At 37.7% G+C, this 22117-nt stretch overlaps 1 protein-coding gene across 1 annotated transcript in view; it reads left to right on the top strand.

The window, feature by feature from the left end:
• nedd9 (neural precursor cell expressed, developmentally down-regulated 9) overlaps positions 1 to 7248 on the top strand; it is a 44161-nt gene extending 36913 nt beyond the window's left edge. Inside the window, exons 4-7 of the mRNA XM_030147734.1 lie at positions 1614 to 1763; positions 3088 to 4269; positions 4585 to 4674; positions 6250 to 7248. Of these exons, the coding sequence (XP_030003594.1) occupies positions 1614 to 1763; positions 3088 to 4269; positions 4585 to 4674; positions 6250 to 6774 (1947 nt within the window). The 3' untranslated portion in view covers positions 6775 to 7248. The remainder of the gene's footprint in view (positions 1 to 1613; positions 1764 to 3087; positions 4270 to 4584; positions 4675 to 6249) is intronic.
• The last annotated feature ends 14869 nt before the right edge of the window (positions 7249 to 22117 follow it).

Genomic DNA, 22117 nt, shown 5'->3' with positions numbered 1-22117 from the left:
ATCATAAATACAGTGAAGTAAAGAAAATAATACCACAGTGTACTTGAAAACATTTTGTCCATGTCATGTTTTCACCCAAATTCTTAAAAATGCACCGTCACACATAAATGTTAATAGTTAACACAGCGCAGGTTGATTTAAGTGGAATGACAAAAGCTGCTCTTTTGATCTACAGTATGTTCTGTTTTTATCTGCTGCATTTCCTGTTCTCTGAAGAGTCCTTCGTGTTCACAGAAAGGGTCCTTGACAGCGGAAGTTCAGCCTGGTCACCTTATCTTAACCTCCAGTGAGGGAGCAAGTGAAAGGAATAAAAGTAATAGTTGCAGTGTAAAAAAAAAAAAATACATAAAAGCACAGAATAATATGTATTATTGGGTTATAATTATTCAGTGGATGCATTAAATGTGTTGATCTTTAAAGTTACAGCTGGTAATGGAAGGGTTAATTTTAATCACTCACTCCATAATGTTTCCATACTGAGTTAACCCTTTAAACCCTAAGTCTAAAATGGTCTGCTTGGACTTTTTTTCTTATTTTGACTATAAAAAGGTTAGAAAATATGCTGTGCTGTGAGTGAGTCTGTTTGCCCATTTTTCCAGAGCACATTTTTTTCTACATCTTTCAAAATCTAGCAGTCATTTACAATTTACTGCATGTTGTAATTCTGCTAAAACGGCTTCTTTTCCAGCTTCTAGTACATTCGTGACTAAAATTACTGTAATGACCCAATAAAGCCTATAAAGTGTAATGTCTCAGATTTCAGAAACCGTTGGAATTTTTCCAATTGCACAAACAGTGAAAGAGTTACTGCCATCCAAACTGCATATGCACAAGGTGTGTCAGCGATGACACGTGAGGTTTTAAACAGTTAAAGGGGTTCTATGTGGTTATTGACATTTCAAACCCTTAACAGCAGGGGGAATTTGTGAACCAGAACACATTTACAACTTCCAAAACCACTAGTGAATTAACTGTATCACTCACTGAATAAAGCATTCCATCACTATTTGTGTTCCGAATCCCCTTCATTGTTTTAGTTAAAGTTAAAGAACTCTGCTAATTTGTGATTTTGACCTAATTTGGTGATTTTACACCACGGAAACAGAAGTAGAGCAAATTTAAAAATGCATAATAGTGCATGTAGCATAGTAGCACTATTTACAGCTGCAGTATATAGGATTACTAATATTATCAAAGGTGGCCTGCTGTGAAGTTATTAGATACTGTTACGGTCTCCAAACAATAAGAAAGCAAACTGACTCAAAAGAAAAGGAGACCCCAACATAAAGGAAGGACACCACGGTAATTAAATGATTTAAAGGATTTTATTAATCAGATCAAACAAATGTAATCCAGATCATTAACAATGAAATCATTCACAAAAAAATAACAGGAACTCAAAAGGCAGTACATACCAAAATGAACTCAAAGAACCAAAAGGGCTTGGAAGTGCCATCATAGTAAAGAGGAAAACATGATGACTGTGAAAATATTCATCAGGAAACGATGAATGTATGGAGATACTGTGTATTCAAGAAACATCAAATATGATCAAACTGGCTGCAGTTGTGTCAGGCTTGTGTATAAATACTGTATGCTCTGTTGTTTCCCAGGTGTACGATATTCCACCCGGTCAGATGTTGGGGTCAGCGTACGCGGGACAGCACTGCAGCGCCCGAAACCAGGGGGTCTATGACGTCCCGCCGTCTCAAATGGATCACAGGACACAAGGCGTTTATGACATCCCTCCTGCTTCACAAGGAGTAAGAGAACATTTCAACATCTAGTTCAACTTCTACCACAATGAAAGGACACATCAGTCAGACACAGTTGAAATAAGGAAGTGGTAGCCGCTTATGTCCGGAAAATGTTATTCTATGTTTATTGATACAGTTCCTAGTATTTCTCTTAATTGGCTGTAATAAATGAATAATACGTCAAATGTCATATTTATGACATTCTTGTGGCTGTTCTAAATGAGAGCTTTGCCTGCCAGCGGAGTTTAACCAAAACTCTAAGACTATGTTTCTGTGTCTGAACCCTCCGGCGGGAAAAGAAAGTCAAGGACATAACTCTTCACTTTCCAGACCCTCTAAGATTTCACGAGACTGCCAGACGAGCCAGGCAAAGAGCCATCAGTTTGTTTGTAATAACCTGAAATATGCTGGGACCTGTTATTTGCGTCGTTCCTAATTACACTTGGGGCTGGCCCGTCTTAACAGTAGAAAGAGTTGCATGGAAATCACTTAAGAGGCCACCATCTTATTTACCCTGCCGCTCTCCCATCATGCTCTTTGCCATGTATGTCACATCACACACTCTGCTCTGTCAAGACCCTGCAGTTTGCTTTGCACTGACAATCAAAAGGCAGAAAGTTTAAGGCTTTAAATATAGTATCTACATGCGGCCAGATTGCCTTTCACTTCCTGTATGTGTAACTGCAACTCTGCAGTGCATGCAAAGAGTGTCCTGTAAAATGTAGAGAGAGGTGAATAACACTGATCTAAAGCTCTATTTAAGGGCAGTGCATCATTTAAGAAATCAACATAACAATGCAGCCTTTGATTCCAGATCTAGCAATGCCAACTTCTCATGTTAATAAAAAGAAAATTACATTATACGCTATACAAAGTTTTATTTTCCAGCTTAGCATTTTTGCTAAGCCCCTTTTTTTACCACAACATGGTTTGGCTTAAGTTACTTGTTTCAATTCTTTAGTTTTATGTCTCAGCACCCTGGTATTTTTCCTCTCAAAGCAGTTTTACAGCATCAAAAATTAACATATTTACCACCACTTTAAGTTGTGGGAAAGAGAGCCTCTTGTAAAAATAGCTGAAATCTGATATAGGAAGAAAAACTGCTATGTTGTAAGAAATGCGTATCAAGTAATCTAGTGAAATGCGTTCAAGTGTGACCTTATTCCACTCTGCTTTAGATTGTCTATTATATTCAAGAGCCTGCAAAATGTTAGAATTTGTCTCAGTATACATGAATTTCTTCGGCTGAGAGGAGACAAGTTCAGATTAGTGGTGTTGGGAGGGGGTATGGATGTGTCGATGTGAGACTAATGACTGTCCTCGTCCACAGGTCTACTCGGTGCCTCCCTGCAGGACCAACCCTGCCCTCCAGGAAGGAAACTATGATTTCCCACAGCCACTCAAACACAAACAGGAGGGTATCTACGATGTACCCCCGCCTGCCCTCACAAAGGCCACACAGAGCTCCCAGTCCAACTATGACTTCCCGCCCAGTGCAGATCCTTCTGCACATCACCAACACCAGAACACAAACGGCAATGAGGGCATTTACGACGTCCCTCCACCTACCGTTCATTCGGGAGCGGGGTCTCAGAGGGACATATACGACATCCCCCGGGGCATGCAGGTGTCCCAGCACAGAACCTCACCCATCGACCGAGACGGGAGCAAAGGCATCTACGACATCCCGGCTCAGGACGCTCGTGCAGTCGCAGACGTGACAGACGGCGTGAACCGCCTGTCGTTCTCCAGCACCGGAAGCACTCGCAGCAGCATGTCGACGTCCTCCTCGTCTACAGGTTCCAGCTCTGAGGGACGCCTCGCTCTGGACGTGGACGCCGCCGTGCAGAGGCTGTACCGCCTACAGCAGTCCGTGGAGGCCTCAGTAGGGGCTTTACATTCAATGGCAGCTTCCCCTCACTGGAGGACTTTTCCCTTCATGGAACGCCATGCTAACGACGTCCGCACAGTGCTGGACCGGGTCCGAGCTGCTCTGGGGGACTTTATTGTATTTGGTAGAGGAGCTGCTGCAAATGCGACGGCTCTATCAGACTGCAGCCTGCACAGTAAGCTGAGGAGGCAACTGGGACGCCTGGAGGACTCCCAGCAGATCTTACTACAGATCTACCAGGTCCTGGAGAACTGCAGCTGGGCTCTGAACGCCCTGGCTTCATCCAATCCAGGAAAGCACCACAACAAGAGCGACGATGTGGACCGCTTCGTCATGGTGTCCAGGACTGTGCCAGATGATGCCAAGCAGCTGGCCTCTACAATCAGCAGCAACGCAGAGCTGCTGTTCAGGCGGACGCCCATGGATGGGTCTTTCTCTGTCGGGAGCACACCAGATGAGAACATGATCCACCCGCTGAGCTCCCCCTCCTCAGACAATGACAACTATGGAGGCCAGACCAAACCGTTCCCTGTGCCCTCCAGCCAAGACAAAGACAATATGAACAACAGTGAAAAGTGTGTTAAAAGCTGGATGGAGGACTATGATTACGTACATTTGCAGGTAAATAAAACAAATATACGAACATCATGTTAAAGCCTTTATTCTACTATAAAATCTATCAAATGTGTCTAATGTCTTTGTTTGTAGATATATGAGTGTTAAAGCTTTAACCTGTGTAATCACATGTTTCTAAACGGTTAAAGAGACTGTGCATTACAAACCTTGTTAATGTTGACATCAGTGTGCCATGGTGTTGGCATGTACCTTTTGTTTTCTTGTATGCACATCAATAAAAATATGAAACCAAAAAAAAAAAAAAAGAGACTGTGCATGATTATCACTGAATGACTGTTTTTTTTGTTTGTTTGTTTTTAGGGCAAAGAAGACTTTGAACGCCAGCAGAAGGAGCTGTTGGAGAAAGAAAATATTATCAAGCAAAATCAAGTCCAGTTGGGCCAGGAGCAGGTGAGGCTTCCTCTGAGCCATAAATATTAAAACAGTAATTTACAGCACTGTCAGATGCACACAGCTGAGACCTTTTTACAGCTTGTTGGTTCAGAGATTAAGGCTTATTCCCACCTGATATTAACATCCATCTTTGATGATTTACCTGCACCAGTTCACACTTAAATAGATCAGATCTCACTTCCCTGCTTTATATGCAGACATTATTTCCATGTTTATCTGGGTCTTTTCCTTAGTATATTCATGATACACTTATGTAATAATATATAATGTATTTCCTTTAGAGATTTTCAAACATTGTGGTCAAAATCATTTGTAATTTAAGAGTAGTTCAGCTTAAGAAGAGGATGTCAATTCAAAAGGGGAAGGTCCTAAATGTGTCCTGAGTGCACAAATGCCAATGCATCCTCAGGTCAAATTTCATGCATCCATATTTGGATCATGAAACACATGTTAATCTAGGACATGAACAGGGTATGAACTCGCTCAGCTTTCATCAGGTTTTCTTTGCACAAACATTCTGAGCATGTTTCATCCAGATGGTATCTCATAGTCTAACAAATTCCAAATATTTAAAGTGGAAAATGTATTGCATAACGGGCAAAGTTTGCTCCTGTTGGATTTTTGATTATCTGTCCACCTGAAAAGGAGAATTATAATCTAAAAAATACATATTGCACACCATAATAGTTCCTATATGCCTCATATAGGACACCACTGATCATCCCAAGGACAGATTTAATACATAGAAACAGAGAAACAGGTCAGTAGTGGAGCATAAAAAACAAAATAGATATGCATTTATGAATAGATAACTAGGGATGGGATTATTAAAGAAGATCAGGTTCAGTTTATTTAGATTTAACATCTGGTAAATCTTCTTTAAAATGCAAAGCCTTATGTAGAAAAATATATGACAATTTACGAAATCCCTGTAGGGAAAAGTCATCTGTCACAGTAATATGAAAGGAAAAAAAGCCTAAAAGCTATATTCACATTAATATGACATACAGTGGTGGGAAAAAGGGTTGTGTTCACCCCATGCATTTGTGATATATTGCATTAAAAGTCCCTCTTAAATCACTGAACTCACATGCTCCTTTCTGCACATGCACCATCCCATCGAACTCAAAACTGGATGTTTCAGCAGATGATGAAACACTTCCATTTGTGTCTGACGCAGACATACCTTTGAAATAGATAACAAGATTTTCCCACAAATATTTCATGATAATATTTGAGATTGTGAAGAATTTAAAAGTTTTTTCCACCAATGTTGCAAGTGGATTTTTATTTCCTAAGATAATGGGTAATAGCAGATATATTAATAATAGGAGAGTCACTTGAGAGATATACAAGCTGAAGTGATGAAAGCATTAAAAAGTTTGTTGCTCATAAGACAAAATATTTATAGTCGCAGTCCTTCATACATAGTGTAAGTGTGGTAAATGTACATTGGTGAGGTATGTGTGCAGACTGACTCTGCAAAGTAATGAAGTATCTCTGTAAAATCCGTTCCAGTGGCTACAAATCAGCCGGACTCGAGAATAATCTAAATCTTTCTGCTTTTCTCAGATCAATCAGTTCAAGAAGCTGGAGCAGGAAGTGAGCAAACCCGTGGAGAACGACATCACACAGTGGATCTCGGCCTCCTCGTCCGACTCCTCATCATCCCTCTCCCCGTCCACACACGTGTGCGCCCGGGACCGCCAGCTGCTCGTCTTCTATTCCGAACAGTGCGAGCAACACTTCGTCACGCTGCTCAGCGCCGTTGATGCGTTCTTCAGCTGCGTCAGCGCTGGGCAGCCTCCCCGCATCTTTGTAGCTCACAGCAAGTTCGTCATCCTCAGCGCCCACAAACTGGTCTTCATCGGAGACACTCTGTCCAGGCAGGCCTCGACCCCAGAGGTGGCCAACAGGGTGATGAACTCCAGCAACGTGTTGTGTGACTTGTTAAAAACAGTGGTGACTGCCACCAAGACGGCCGCTCTGAACTACCCCAACACGGCTGCCATCCAGGAGATGGTGGACAGAGTCACAGATCTGTCACATCAGTCACAGCAGTTCAAAGAACAACTACTGCAAATGGCTTCTTTGTGATTTTCAGCTCCGTTGCTCGTGTTTTTTGTCACATTTCGACACCATGTGCAGAGTAATTTAGCGTGAATATATATTTACAGTCCATATATATATATATATATATATACATATATATATATTGCTTCCCATCTTTAATTAAGTCTGTTTTGAATGTTGTAAATAGTCTTTCTGTTCTGTAAATATTTGCTATATTTTTGTTTAGATTGTTTTATATTATGGTATGAATATATATGTAGCTGCAGTATCGATGTCTCTGTAGGGTTTTGTGAACATTTTTCATAACATTCCTGTTGCATATTATGATATTATGAAGCACCTTATGAGATGTCCTGTTTTTCATTTTCACCTGTAAAATGTCGTGGATGTGTCCTACTGCTGGGTGTGACAGTGGATTTCTTTGTACGTCATGTTAATGTCAATGTGTGAGCGATTCTCCACAAAGTAAAGGATTGTTCCTAAACAAACGACTGTGTCTTTTCATTTATGTGAAATAACTCTATATAGAGAAGAGATGCTGATGAAAAACAAGTAAAAAGGAGCTATGTTTCTGATAGTTTTACTGTAATATGAGTTAATAAACACATAAAGACCCAGTGGTACTTTTGTGGCAGTTCCCAAATATTTTTTTTCTCTATATTTAACCTTTCTTAAGTGATTTATCACCATTTATTGTAATATTATGCTCTGTATTTTGAGGTTTTTTTTAGTGTAAATCGTGTGTCTTCCTATATAATAATAATGGATTAGATTTATATAGTGCTTTTCTATGAATGCATACTCAAGCTTGTACAGTGGATCCATTATTCATTCACTCATACATTCTTACTCTGATGGTGGTAAGCTGCAGATGATGGAAGTGTGGCTGCCAATTTGCCCCAATGGCCACCATCCAACAGCACATGACTAGGATGGAGTGGGATTTGAACACCTAACCCTTTGATTATTGGACATCCCACTCAACGTCCTCAGCCACAGCCACCCACCACCCTATGAGTCACTGATCGTGTAGATCAGGGGTGTCAAACTCATTTTACTTCAGGGGCCACATACAGCCTAATATGATGTAAAGTGGGCCGGACCAGTAAAATAATAGGATAAGAACTTATAAATAATATCAACTCCAAAGCTTTCTCTATGTTTTTGAGTGAAAAAAGTAAAATTCTGTAATGAAAATGTTTACATCTACGAACTGTACTTGAACATAGCATGAAAAAAATATGAACAACCTGAAAATTCTTATGAAAAATAAGAGCGATTTTAACAATATTGCACCATAGCTTATCATTTATACATGTGCATTACAGCTTACAGATCACAGTGGATCTACAAATACACAAAACATTTAATAACAGTCAGAATACTGGTAAAATTCTACATACTTCTCTTTAGACATTTCAGGTTGTTCTAAATTGTTCAAGTTTTTCACATTTTTTGTCAAAGGCCAGTCTGTAAATATAAACTTTTTTGTGTAATTTCACTTTGTTTACACTAAAACAAAGAGAAAAAAATAGCTTTTTTCATTATTTATAGGTTATTATGATAGTATTTTACTGGTCTGACCCACTTTAGATTTAACTGACATAAAATGATTTTAACATCCTTGACTGTTAATATATTCAGTGTAATTTTTGCATTTTACAAATTTATCCCATGGGCCAAATTGGATCCTTTGGTGGGCCGGTTTTGGCCCCTGGGCTGCATGTTTGACACGTCTAATGTAGATGTTCATTAAAGCTCAGAGTAAATTCAAAGATTATTAGATCAGATCAGAAAAAAGTGACATTTTCAGCAAAAATATCATTAAGTAAGCATAAAATCAAAAGTCTCCATCCACTGTCATTTGTCAAACTCAGTGGGTTTTACTGGTGAATCAATGTTGTAGAAGATGACGGTGTTTTGATGTACACTATGGAGCATCTGAATGTCCAAATGGGTCATATCTGATGACTACGAAAAGACGACGAACTACATTTTACACCAATTATTTACATGTTTTGATAAGATCAGTGGATCAACAGGTATTAAACATTTAGATCATTGGATGGTTTTGGTTGCCAGTGGATGTTTGGGTCTTTATGGGTTAATTATAGTGAAGACTAACATGCCATAAAAAAAGAGAAAGAATGAAGTAAACAAAGAGTACAAAACTGAAAAAATAAATAAATAAATAAATAACATTGGTGCCAACAAAACTCTACGTGTATAAACAGTGTGAAGTGACAAAACACAAAACAGACACGAATGATCATTATCTAAAATATTTAATCAAAAAAATAACCCTCATCACCATAACACATCCTGGCAGGTTTTAGGTTTTTCATGCATCTGTTATAAACACCAGTGTCATGTCCTAATGAGTCCTGCAGGATGTTAAAAACCTCCTGTCAAATCTGATCACATCTACAGTAGCTGCTCCTCGTCATGAAAGAGGTTAGTCAAAGATCGGCTGAAAGGACTTCAACTGAGCGGGGCAGGGCAGCTGGATGAGACACTCATGCCAAATTATTCTTCACTTAGCCTTTGGAACATTAGATATGACATATAGAGAGTAATGAGGGGCAAATAAAGGACGAGTCACTGCTGCACATGTTCTGTAGAGCGTGAGAACCAGACGCTCTATCAGCTGCAGCACATTTTCTCTGGTTCAAAGTGTAGTGAATTGGTAAAATGTATAGAATGACATTCGCCTCCTGTACCATCCTCAGGGGAAAATGGAAGTTTGGGAGTTTAACGTTCAACTAAAAGCAGTTTTTATGCTTCTGATGTTTTCCACCTGCCCCTCTTTTCGCTCTTTCATTATAATCTGAGTGGAATATAGACTCTCCCCATGGAGACGATGCTCTAAAGATAGATAGATGAGACTGAGTGGAGGAGATGTCCACAATAATAATCCTTCCAGCTCCCGATCAGAAAAACTCATTAAAAATTCTTCCACAAGCACAAACAGCGGTATTAAGGTGACGACAGACTTGGGTTTTCATTTCACTCCTACTTTATTGCATTTCAGAGGGAAATATCACTCTATTTCCTCAACTGCATTTACTTTTTTTGCACAAAGCGTATAAATACTTCCATGTAAAACCATAGTATGAAACCATGTATGTAAAACCATAGTTGCAGCTCTTCAAATGAGAAGAATTGCTGCTTTTCTTTTAAATGATTGGAAAATAACTCTAATCATTTCAGTTTTGGACTCTTGATTGGAAAAAACAAACAATATGAGGGTGTTACTCTGGTTCTCTGAATATTTGTGATAGTATTTCTCATTATTTCCAGAATTTTTACCAACTATACAATCAATTAATCAGCAGATTAATCCATCATGGATATAATAATCATTTGCAATAAAATGATTCAAAATGAGCTCCACTTCTTTTCTTTCTTTTTTTTTCCAATTTATTTTGAATTTTTGCAATAAAATCAGATAACAAAAGAATTATATAAAAAAGAAAGTAAACCATTCAAAAAGGAGCAGGATGGAGTTTAATTTATTATAATTTACTAGCGGCATTGTACCCGTGGTGCCATTGTACGAGAGCATGATAAGTAGAACTTGTCTGCCACCACTATCCATTTGTAAACTACCATTTAATCATGCATTGTGCAGGTAATAATTAGAGCTAACATGTAAGGCATGAAGGGAAGAGCATATATTTGTTTGGCCTGTTAAGCATGATTAATTAATGATTATGATTAATGACTGGGGGGCAGCCATGGCTCAGGTGGTAGAGTAGGTTGTCCAATAACCGAAGGGTTGGCGGTTCGAATCCCACTCTATCCTAGTCAGTCCGCTGTGTCCTTGGGCAAGACACTTCACCCTCCTTGCCTCCAGTGCCACTCACACTGGTGTATGAATGTGTATGAATGTTTGGTGGTGGTTGGAGGAGCTGTAGGCGCGAATTGGCAGCCACGCTTCTGTCAGTCTGTCCCAGGGCAGCTGTGGCTACATATGTAGTTTACCACCACCAGAGGGAGAATGTGAGAGTGAATGAATAATGGATCAATAATGTAAAGTGCTTTGGGTGTCTAGAAAAGCACTATATAAAATCCAATCTATTATTATTATTATTATTAAATTCATACAGCAGTAGTGAACTGCAGCCTTCACATTGTACCATTGTCTGCTAGCAGTAGAAATTTTATGAACGGCAGCATAACCATTTCCGAAAATGGAGTATGGCGGTAGGAATGAAGAATTCAAAGTAGAGAGAGGCTAAAATCGCCCAGCATACCTCACAACATTTGAATATGGACATAAAATTGTGCCTAGTAGATAGTCAGGTAATGTTTCTATTCATTTGGTGAGTTTGGCGGCAATCGGGCGTGTGACGGCGGAGGAAAACCAGTACAAACGCCCTCCTGTGCTGCAACATCGATCGATCGGACACAGAACGTGCATTATATAGTAGGAAGGATAGGATAATCTCCCGCCCCCTTGCTCCATCCTTCATCTACCCTAAATTCCTATGTTCTACCAGATACAACTGTAAAATCCATTTTTTTTCATTGATGCATGATTAATCTAAAAGTAATGCTTTGATTTTTTTTAATGTTTGAAGTCCATTTTGCACTGTTTTAGTTACATTTTCCATCCACAACTTTTCTCACAGTGAAGTAAAGAATCTGAACAGTTCTTCAAACACTCCTCCAGTACAACTTTGGGGCACTTGTACATAATGTGTTTCCATTTTATGTTAGTTTATTCCTCATTTAAGTAAAAGCTCCAAGTACTTCTTCCACCCCTCCTTACAAGCAATCTAACTGTTTTATTATCCATCACATTCCACTCTGCGCTCTCCGCAGACACTGGAAAGAGAGGAATTCGTAATGGAATGAGAGAGACAGACACGGTAAATCAGGAGATGTCAGATCCATTTCAGATTTATTCTCTGCTAATAATGGCATCTCACAAGCGAGAAGAGACATAGTCTCAGACCTGGGGTGAATCAGAGACTTATTTTAGTCCTGGCAGAGGTGGAAGGTGGAAGAAGTACTCAAATCCTTCCCTAAAGTAAAGTAAAATATAACATGGTCCAAAACAAGTAAAAGTTCAGCATTTGAGCCTTCCTTAAAAGTAAGAAATACGAGCAAAGTGTGTTTTAAATATCAAAGTAAAAGGTTATTATGCAGTAACGTAGCCCTTATCAGTGTTTTAATGTGATACATGTGTTTGGACGGATTTTATTGCGGTATGTTGCATTTTACAGCTGTAGAGGTAAAAGGTTAAACTCACACCAATGAGTCACATTGCATAAGATCATCATGTGTCTGTAACACTGGCCTGGTCTGTATGGGTGTTTGTTCTAGTTACTGGGAGTTATACTAGCAACAGTTATAGTTTTTACACCTTGGCCAACTTCTGACAGAAGGGGTATTGTAATCGTTTTGTCATCTGTCTGTCTGTCCGTTTGTCTGTCCATCCGTCTGTCCGTCCATTCATCTGTCTGTCCATTCATCTGTCCGTCCATCTATCTGTCCAGTCAACGACATAATCACATCATCTGAAGAATAAATTAAGATATCTGCACCAAATTTATACTGTGGATGCATCTTGACATGGAGCAAAAGGCTATTGAAAATAGGTGACCTTGACCTACACTGTCAAGGTCAAATGGCCTTGTGAAATTATAATATCTGAGTACTTTCAAATATAAATATGTATGTAATAAGTTTTACATAAAGACAATCTAATCTAAATTATAGGGCAGTAACTTTCAACAGAATCTTACACTATATTTGTTCATGAAAACAGAGTGCATTCAAAGTTTATTATATAAAAACAAAGAAAACTGAAAAAACAGTCACATTTTCAGCAAAAAAAATCAAGAACTAAATGAAAAAAAAGCATCTCCATCCACTGTCATTGATCCAACTCCATAAGTTTTACTGGTGAATCAATGTTATGGAAGATGACAGTGTTTCCATGGTAACTACTGAGTCTCTGAACATCCAAATGGGTCATATCTGATGACCATGAAAAGATGACAAACTGCATTTTACACCAATTATTTACATGTATTGATAGGATTAATGGAACAGGTATTAAAAATTTTATATCAGTAAATGTTTTGGTCACCAGTAAATGTTTGGGCCTTTATGAATTAATCATGGCTCTTTCTTACCCTTGTTGGTTTGTGCTTGTCATTGTTTACCATGTTGGCATGTGTCACTTCCGTTACCATTGTTGGTATGTGATCATTGTTGAAATATATTGTATTATAAGTTATGCAGACTATCATTTAGATAGCTACTATGCGTAATACATCAGTATTCCTAATCTGTTTTCTATCGGTTATTTACATTATTAGGACTGTAAACAGATGTTTCTGTATCATTAAGGAAGCAAAAGTAATGTGTTATGTTGAATAAATGTGAGATAGGGGTGGGATTTAATAAGTTTTCTTCTTCCCACTCCTTTTTGAGCAGTACATATTGAATTTATTTTGTTATTACTGGTGTACATGACAATTGTTATATTGTCTCGATCACCCTTATTTATTAATGTATTTGCTCTGATATTAGTACCTTGTACACATAAAAATGTTTAGTTTTTTGTTCTGCTCAAAACAAATCAGTTATTTAGTAATTGTGTATCATGTATGTGTTTTATGTTGTTCGGACTTTGTATGGCTGCTACGTTGGCCAGGTCTCCCTTGCGAAAGAGATTCTTAATCTCAATAGGACTTCCTGGCTAAATAAAGGTTAAATAAAGAAAGAAAGAAATGAAATGAAATGAAATTAATCTTGACACACAGAAAAACAAGTGTTCAGAGAATGCAAACCTCCGCCAAGCACCCCGAACAGTGTGCATGTGTGGATCAACTATTTCTTCTTAAATTAAACAGCTTCAAGGTTGTTCCATACAACAGAAAAATTGCGGTCAAACATGGTAATACATTTTTATAGGTTTTAAATTTTTATAGTTATAGTTTAATTGAATTAAAAGATTTGAACTATAGGTCTTCAGTACAGGGGGTCTGTAGTTTGTTTTTATTTATTTATTCATTTATAGTGAAAAAGGTGTGGTAAATGGGATTTTCAGTGTTAAATGTACATGTCCACAGAGTCCACATTCCACTGTGGATGTAGACAACTTTGTGCCAGATACAAGATATTGTTATAAGCTACGGGTGGATCAAATTGGAGGCTAATCGGAGTCGTTTTGAATTTCTTATGAATTTTTTAAAATTGCTCAATGATGAGAGATAGGAAAATTTGAGATTTTGTGACCTTGCTGTGACCTTGAACTTTGGCCTACTTGGCCCAAAATGTAATGGGTTGGTCCCAGAGCCTAGGCCTATCTGTGGGGACAATTTGGTAAAGATGGTTGTAATAGTTTTCCCGTAAAGTTGCTAACAAACAAACAATTACACAAACAAACACACAAAGCAAAGTGATCACAGTACCTCCTGGCGAAGGTAAAAAACACTATAGCATTCAAACAAATGCATGTGGAGAAGAAATATAAAGTTGCATCGATTTTAACGGATGTTCAATAGATGTTATGGTCCATCCACATCTGCTGAACAGTAGGAGCTCCTGTGTGTGTGTGTGTGTCTGTCTTTCTGTCACCGGGGCAGTGTGCCAAACACCTCATAAATTGCTGTGTTTAGGTTAACCACAATTGCACAACGACGCAAGGTGCAGCAGAGACAGAAAGCTGAAGCTGCATTTTGTCCAAATCCCCTAGAGCAGTTGTCTCCCCAATGAGATACTGTCTAGTCGAGGCGAGAAACACCAAACAGGTGTTGGACTGCTGAGATGGAAATTTGCAGTGATACACAACAACAGGGGTGGCAATCAAAAAGTCAGCTGCTCACCTGTCTGTCGAGCAAACAAACAGTGAAAGGTCATGGGAGAGTTAATGCGCAGTACCGACAGCCAACAACAGGAGCACAAAGTATATGTATGTATATATATATATATAAAGAGAGAGAGCAGCTTTGGAGAATCTATGTCATTTCCCCGGCTTACCACAACCATTTCCTGTAAAGTATTTGCAGGCTCTGAAATTACAGCTTCTTAACTCAGCTGGGGCCTCTTACACTGAAAAAGGCCCCAGCTGCAGAAACGTCCTCAGTCTGATCCGAAAGGAGAGGTGGCATCATTAGTACGAATAAAACGACCAGCAGAGATCCACCGCTCAGTCGGTTTACTGCAGGGTGGTTTCTTAATCGTCCGTGTCTGTTTCCAATAGATGCAAGATATTCTGGGCGCGTGGATTCTTAACATTTGACTCATACCACAGTGAAATATATCAATTACTGGACTTTAAATAATGCACGGCGAATTCTTCTGCATTTATGGTAATTAGATTTGATCAGCGGTGGAAAGTAATGAAATACATGTACTCCAGAACTGTATTTAATTGCATTTTTGAGGTAATTCCCTTGAGTATTTCCATTTCACTCTTTACATTTTGCAGGCAAATACATTTTTTTTTTACACCCAGTACAGTGATGAAGAAGTAGAGGAAAAGGTAATGTCAAAATATACCAGGGGTCTCAAACATGCGGCCCGGGGGCCAAATGCAGCCTGCCAAAGGTTCCAATGCGGCCCATGGGATGAATTTGCAAAGTGCAGAAATTCCACAGTCAAGGTTGTGGAACTCATTTTAGTTCAGGTTCCACATACAGACCAACATGATCTACAGTCAAATAATAACAGCAGAATAACCGACAAAAAATAGCGACTCCATATTTTCTTCTTGGTTTGATTTGACAAAAATATTACATTATGCCTATAAATAATGACAACTTCAAATTTTTGTCGTTGTTTTAGTGCAAAAAGATTAAATTCTGAAAATATTTACATTTACAAACTATCCTGTAACAATAAAATGTGAATAACCTGAACAAATATGAACAACCTGAAATGTCGAAAGAAAATTAAGCACAATTTTAACCATTTTCTGCCTGTTACTCAGTGTGTACTGTCTTTGTAGATCTGATCCATAATGCACATGTAGAAATGATTAGTTGAGGCATATTATTGTTAAAATTGTACTTATTTTCTTCAGAAATTTCACTTTTTTCAGGTTATTCACATCTTTTTTGATTGGATAGTTTATAAAAGTAAGTATTTTCATAATTTAATGAGGTTTTTTTGCACTAAAACAAAGACAAAAATTTGGAGTTGTCATTATTTATAGGTTATTATGCTATTATTTTACTGGTGCGGCCCACTGGAGATCAAATTGGGCTGAATGTGGCCCCTGAAAGAAAATGAGTTTGAGAGCCCTGAAATATACCATTAGTCCAACGTAAAAGTATCATTATTTATTTATTTATTTAATCTACTATTGAACCAGAAAAGACTCACTGAGATTAAAGATTTCAAGTAACATCTACTGGTCCAAAATGTTTAATATCTGTTGTACTACTAATCCTATCAATACACGGAAATAATTCAAGTAAAATGCAGTTTTTTTAGCTTTTCATCATCATCAGATTTGGATGTTCAGAGGCTTCATTGTGAACATGGAAACACCATTATTTTCTGTAACATTGATTTATCAATAAGAACTCATGCAATCTGACAAATGAGACTTGTATTTATGTTCAGTTATTGATATATTTTGCTGAGAAATTCATTTTTACTTCAGTTTTTTCTGTTTTAATATAATAACCTTTGAATTTACTCTGAGCTTTAATGAACATCTCCGTAGTGTACATCTAAACACCGTCATCTTCTACAACACTGATTCACCAGTAAAACCCATGGAGTTGGATCAATGACAGTGAATGGACACATTGGGTTTATGTTCAGTTAATGATATATTTTACTGAAAAAGTCTTTTTTTCTTCGGTTTTCTCTGTTTTTGGTATAGTAACCTTCAAATGTAATCTCAGCATCATGATTTAAGGACATGATCAGTAAATTAAATATCAGAAAATACCTGATTTTGACTGAAAAAATGCCAAATGGAGAGCAAAATATTGTGATAAATGGTGATAAATCATTCAAGAAATGTTAAATAGAGGGAAAAAACTGTGTTGGGAACTGCCATAAAAGTAGCACTATATAGAAAAAATACTTGATTTTCACTGAAAGTCAAGAGGATAATATTACAATAAATGGTGATAAATCACTTAGGAACAGGTAAATGTAAAGAAGAATAAATTCAGAAGTCACCACAAATATAGTTGTCGCTCTTTAAGGGTTAAACAGCAGTAAAATTAACAAGTTTATAGAGTATCAGCCCACCTAAACATACAGTACATAAACCCAGACATCATACAAAAACACAAGACAAGTGTAAAATGATACAAGCAAAGAACTAGTTTAAATATTAAAAATTAGACAAAACACCTACAGTCATAGCTTTCTGCCTCCAGAGTTTTACAAAATCCCTTTAAAAGCGTTCAAAGAGACCAACTCCTTACATTTCAGGTAATTTTGGAAATGATTTATGAGTATTAATAGCAAAATCCCTCTGACTGATTCATCATCATAGCTGGTGTCATCAACAGTGAAGTGTCATCGTCATTGCAACGTGTTCCTGTTGTAGCTGCTGGAGGTGGAGCTAACTTAAGAACTCCACATCCTGTCTTATACACAGTGACATCAGATAAATATGAGGGCCCACCCCATGATAAGACCTGAAACTATTATTTGTGATGACTTCCAAATGTTTTTTTTTTTTTTGGGCGACATATACATATCTCTACATATCTCTTTTCTGAGCAATTTATTACTGTTTATTATTTTGTCCTGAAAAGTATACTTTTTCCTGTATTATGGCTGGTTATTCATTGTGATCTATTTTAATGTGATAAATAGCTGATGAAGGATATTTATTTGGTTAAGAATCTGACACTGAAAGTAAAAAAGGGTCAGGACTAGATAAGCCTTTGCTTCTTTATGTTTCTTCTCAAACTGTGTTTTATGAGTTGATACATATGTACATTTATGTTAAATTTGATTGAATTTCATTACTTTTTCCTGTGATTAATGACCATTGATAAGTGCATATGTGATGGATTTCTTGCTTTTATTTTTTTTAGTTCTTTTTTTTTCTTCAAAGTTTGAAACAAATAAACTAAACTAATCTAATCTAAACTAAATTTACTACTCATGTAGAAGTTAATCAAAGCTCAGAGTAAAATTAAAGGTCATTATATCAAAAGAAAACTGAAGAAAAAATGACTTTTTCAGGAAAATATTGCATTAGACGAACATAAAAACAGGCATCTAGAACCACTGTCATTTATCAAACTACATGGTTTTTACTGGTGAATCAATGTTGCAGAATATGACTGTGTTTCCATGGTAACTACGGAGCCTCTGAACATCCAAATGGGTCACATCTGATCATGATGAAAAGCTGAGAAACTGCATTTTATGAAGATTATTTACATCTATTGATAGGATTAGTGGTTCAAAGCTTATTAAACATTTTAGATCAATAGATGCATCTGGTCTCTGAGGATTAATATGAGAGGAAAGACGGAAAACAAGTTCTGATGCACAAATTTGTTTTCAGTTTTTGGACTCTTTCTGTGATCTTTGGTGTTTAGTGAGATATTAAATGACTGGAACATTTAATAAAATGAAACCAAGAAGCTTAGAGGGAAAAACACTATTTTGTGGAGCTTTTAGTAACTCATAGACATCTAAAATATGAGCAACTACACACCATTTTTGTAAGGCAACAAAAAGACCAAATGGTTGGAAACAACTTTTTTAATATTTAACCTATAAAGACCCAAAGAGCCACTGGCAGAAAAAGCATACTGATCTTAAATATTTAATAACTGTCCATGAATTTTATCTATCAATGTAAATAATTGGTGTAAAATGGAGTTTGTCATCTTTTCATGGCCATCAGATATGACCCATTTGGACATTCAGAGGCTCCATAGTTACAGTGGAAACACCGTCATCTTCTACAGCATTGATTTACAAGTAAAACTCAAGGAGTTGGATCAATGACAGTGGATGGAGACACTTTATTTTATGTTCAGTTATTGATATCTTTGCTGAAAAAGTCACTTTTTCTTCACTTTGTTCTCTTTCTGATATAATAACCTTCAACTTATATACTTATATACAACAATATGTACTTATCTTTGCTGTTTCTTGGTTGGTGACATGCCTGTTTTTATTACGTATATATACTTACTCTTTTCTTTTCTTCTTCTTTAAACTGTTTTGCACTATGCACCACTAAAGAGTTGTCTCTTATAATTTCGTTGTACATATGTATAATGACAATAAAGGCATTCTATTCTATTCTATTCTATTCTATTCTAACTTTAATCTGAGCTTTTATGAACATCTACGTATTCAGTACATTAAATATAGGAAAATACTTGATTTTCACTGAAAAAAATGCAAAAAAAAAAAAAAACCCAAAGGATAATATTGTTACAAATACTGATAAATCACTTAAAGGTCCCATATTATGCTATTTTTCAGTCATGTCATATAGGTCTCAGAAGCCCAAAAACATAGTATTTAAGTTTGTTCGCCCCAAAATCATCCTTTGTTCAGAGTTTCAGCGGTCGAAAAAGTTATTCTCACCAGCCCTCCTCAGAACAGGATGTTTCTGGGCCTGCTTCCGGGTATGCAAATGAACTCATCTGTCCACGCCCACTGCCCCTCCCCTCTCTGGGAGAGGACGCAGCTTACGCTAGCGTTCGCTGTTCTGAATACACAAGTCACCTGTCTGAAATGCCCCTCTCTCGTCTACAATACACACGTCTCGGACAGAACGTCTTTCCAAACACTGGTTTTCTTTGCCTTGAGGCGTGATTGAGCCCCGACGGAAAACGGCGGTGTTGTGTCGGGTTCGTGGACCTGACACGGAAAGACGCCTGCCGCCACTAATGCAGGCAGCTACTAACAAGCTTGATGCTAACTATACTGATGCCAACCACAAAAGGCCCGTGTTCAAAGTAGTTTTGTTGAATGTCTCTTGATATTATCAGCTCTTGCATGTTAACGGGGACGCAAACGTTAGCAGCGGTAACCGAGCTATGTTAGCTGCCATGCTAACGTTAGACGTACACATCAACAACCATCAGCTTATCCGTAATGTAGGGTTATGCAGTAAAGATACAAAAAAATGATAAGAACTTACATCTCCGACACTTGTACTTGCGTCACGAAGCGTTGGTACTGCGTCCTTCTTGATTCGGAGTCTTTGTGCTAAGCCGGTGTGGCATAAAATACGGACCTTGTAAAATTTGGACCTATTTGGAATTTGCGCATGCGCGAGCGCAGCCTTACCGGATGTCAGGTTCAGCGAGGCTTATGAAATAAGTACCTTGCGAGTAGAATTGTGCGCTTTTGGGTTGGGTTAGGGGTTAGGGGTCACTGAACCTGACATCCGGTAAGGCTGTGCTCGCGCATGCGCAAATTCCAAATAGGTCCAAATATGGGCCCATGTTCGAAAAACACTTGTCCGTGAAATGCCTGGCACACACATACAAGCGTTTGGGAATGTTGTTTGGTACATGACCATCACAGATAGAATCCAGCCACTTTTTACGGAGAGGCTCGGAAGTGGGGAGCAAAAATAAACTTTCGTGTTGGTGTGTGCAGCCAACAACACCACAACTTGCGTGTCTCGCCTTCACCATGTTTGTTGTCCAAGAGGTACTTTGCCAGGGTGGGGCTCACCTTTTCATGCAGGGTGGGGGCACAGTCAGGGGGAGGAGTTAAATCCGCTTATGTCGTCATAAGCGGACCCAACTCAAACTCGGCCGTTTGAGCAGGCATTTTCACAAAATGTGGTGTAGCAAGGCAGGGAGGAAACAGACAGTTTTCAAATTCGAACCTCATAATGAGGCTACTGCAACACACACTACTATAAGAAAACTTTCACAAAGTGAGATTTGCATAATATGGGACCTTTAAGAAATAGAAATAGAGACAACAATTCATTTTGGAACTGACACAAAAGTAGCACTGGGTCTTTATGGGTTAATAATGTCTTGTATTCTAAGAGCTCATTATATTATACAGTCGCAGAAAAAATTATTAGACCGCCCCTTGTTTTCTTCAATTTCTTGTTCATTTTAATGCCTGGTACAACTAAAGGTACATTTGCTTGGACAAATATAATGATAACAAAAAATAGCTCATAGTAGTGTAATTTCAGAGCTGATATCTATCCATTTTCCATGTTTTCTTGATAATAACCAAAATCACTTCAGTTTTTACATCAATATCTATGGCATTGTACTGACAAAAACAGTACTTTTAGACATTCCATGTTTTCTTTTCTGTCTGTTTTAATCACATGATACACACAGGAGTTAATACTTGATTGCATAACCATTATTTTTGATGATTCTTGATGGTCTAATCATTTTTTCCGCAACTGTATTTTGAGTGAAATCTTCATCATAAAATAGACTAAAGCTGTCAGACAGTTATAGTGAAATGAAAAGTACAATATGTGCTTCTGAAACAAACTGGGATAGAAAGGTAAAGCAGCAGAATGACCTCTATACTGAAGCTCTTAAGTACAATACTATAGTAAATTTACTGTATAGTTATTCCATCACTGCCTGACAGTTACTTTTCAATATAGAGCTGCATTAATGGACTGATTACCAGCTGATTGGGAAAAAACCTAATCGTTTGGTCTTGAATAATCCACTGCTGCTCTGATTCATGTGTGCCTATTTGAGATTTTGAAATATTTGTAGAATTTCTTTGCTCAAACACTTCATGAACAAAACACCTGATCAGTCAAGGACATAATGGAGGAAGTATAAATGTTAAGGTTTTACATGGAAAAGAATGCTTTCGTTTGCATTACTGTCTAAAAATATAAGGAAAAAAATAAGTTATTGGTTCATTCATATCTCTGTTTGGACCCTTCCCTGCTCTGTGTTTGCTGTTAAACCCCTGCTTTATGTATGAATGCTTCAGGAATAAGCTAATGACCCTCGGGGCTGAAATGGATTAAGCCTTGTCATAGACTAAAATGGTCTTTTAAAGCAGGGCAGACTCACAGTAGATTATACATACAGTAGATTAATTCACTCCACAGAGGTCCAAGACAGTAATTTATGGCAGCAATTTCACATCAGCTGGCAGAGTCTGAACAGCACAGACAGACTAGCTGTTTTATTTTTGGTGTTTTACCTCTTTTTTCAGTATGTTTTCCCACTCATTCAGTTAAAAAGGGCAGTCGTGTTTCCTCTGCAGTATCACAGAGGAACTTGATGAACTCTAATTCAAAAAGTCAGTGTATTACAACTGTTTGTCATTTGTTACTGCTTTGTAGATCCCAAACAAACACTAACAAACTCCTGTGTTTCTATGCTCCTCATTTCTAAATCTATTTTTAAAGCCTCTATCCAAACAATAAGTTCCAGTTAAAATG

The sequence above is a fragment of the Sphaeramia orbicularis genome, chromosome 11 (genome assembly GCF_902148855.1).
Source record: "Sphaeramia orbicularis chromosome 11, fSphaOr1.1, whole genome shotgun sequence".
NCBI classification, from domain to species: domain Eukaryota; kingdom Metazoa; phylum Chordata; class Actinopteri; order Kurtiformes; family Apogonidae; genus Sphaeramia; species Sphaeramia orbicularis.
This window is presented reverse-complemented; position numbering and strand designations above follow the sequence as displayed.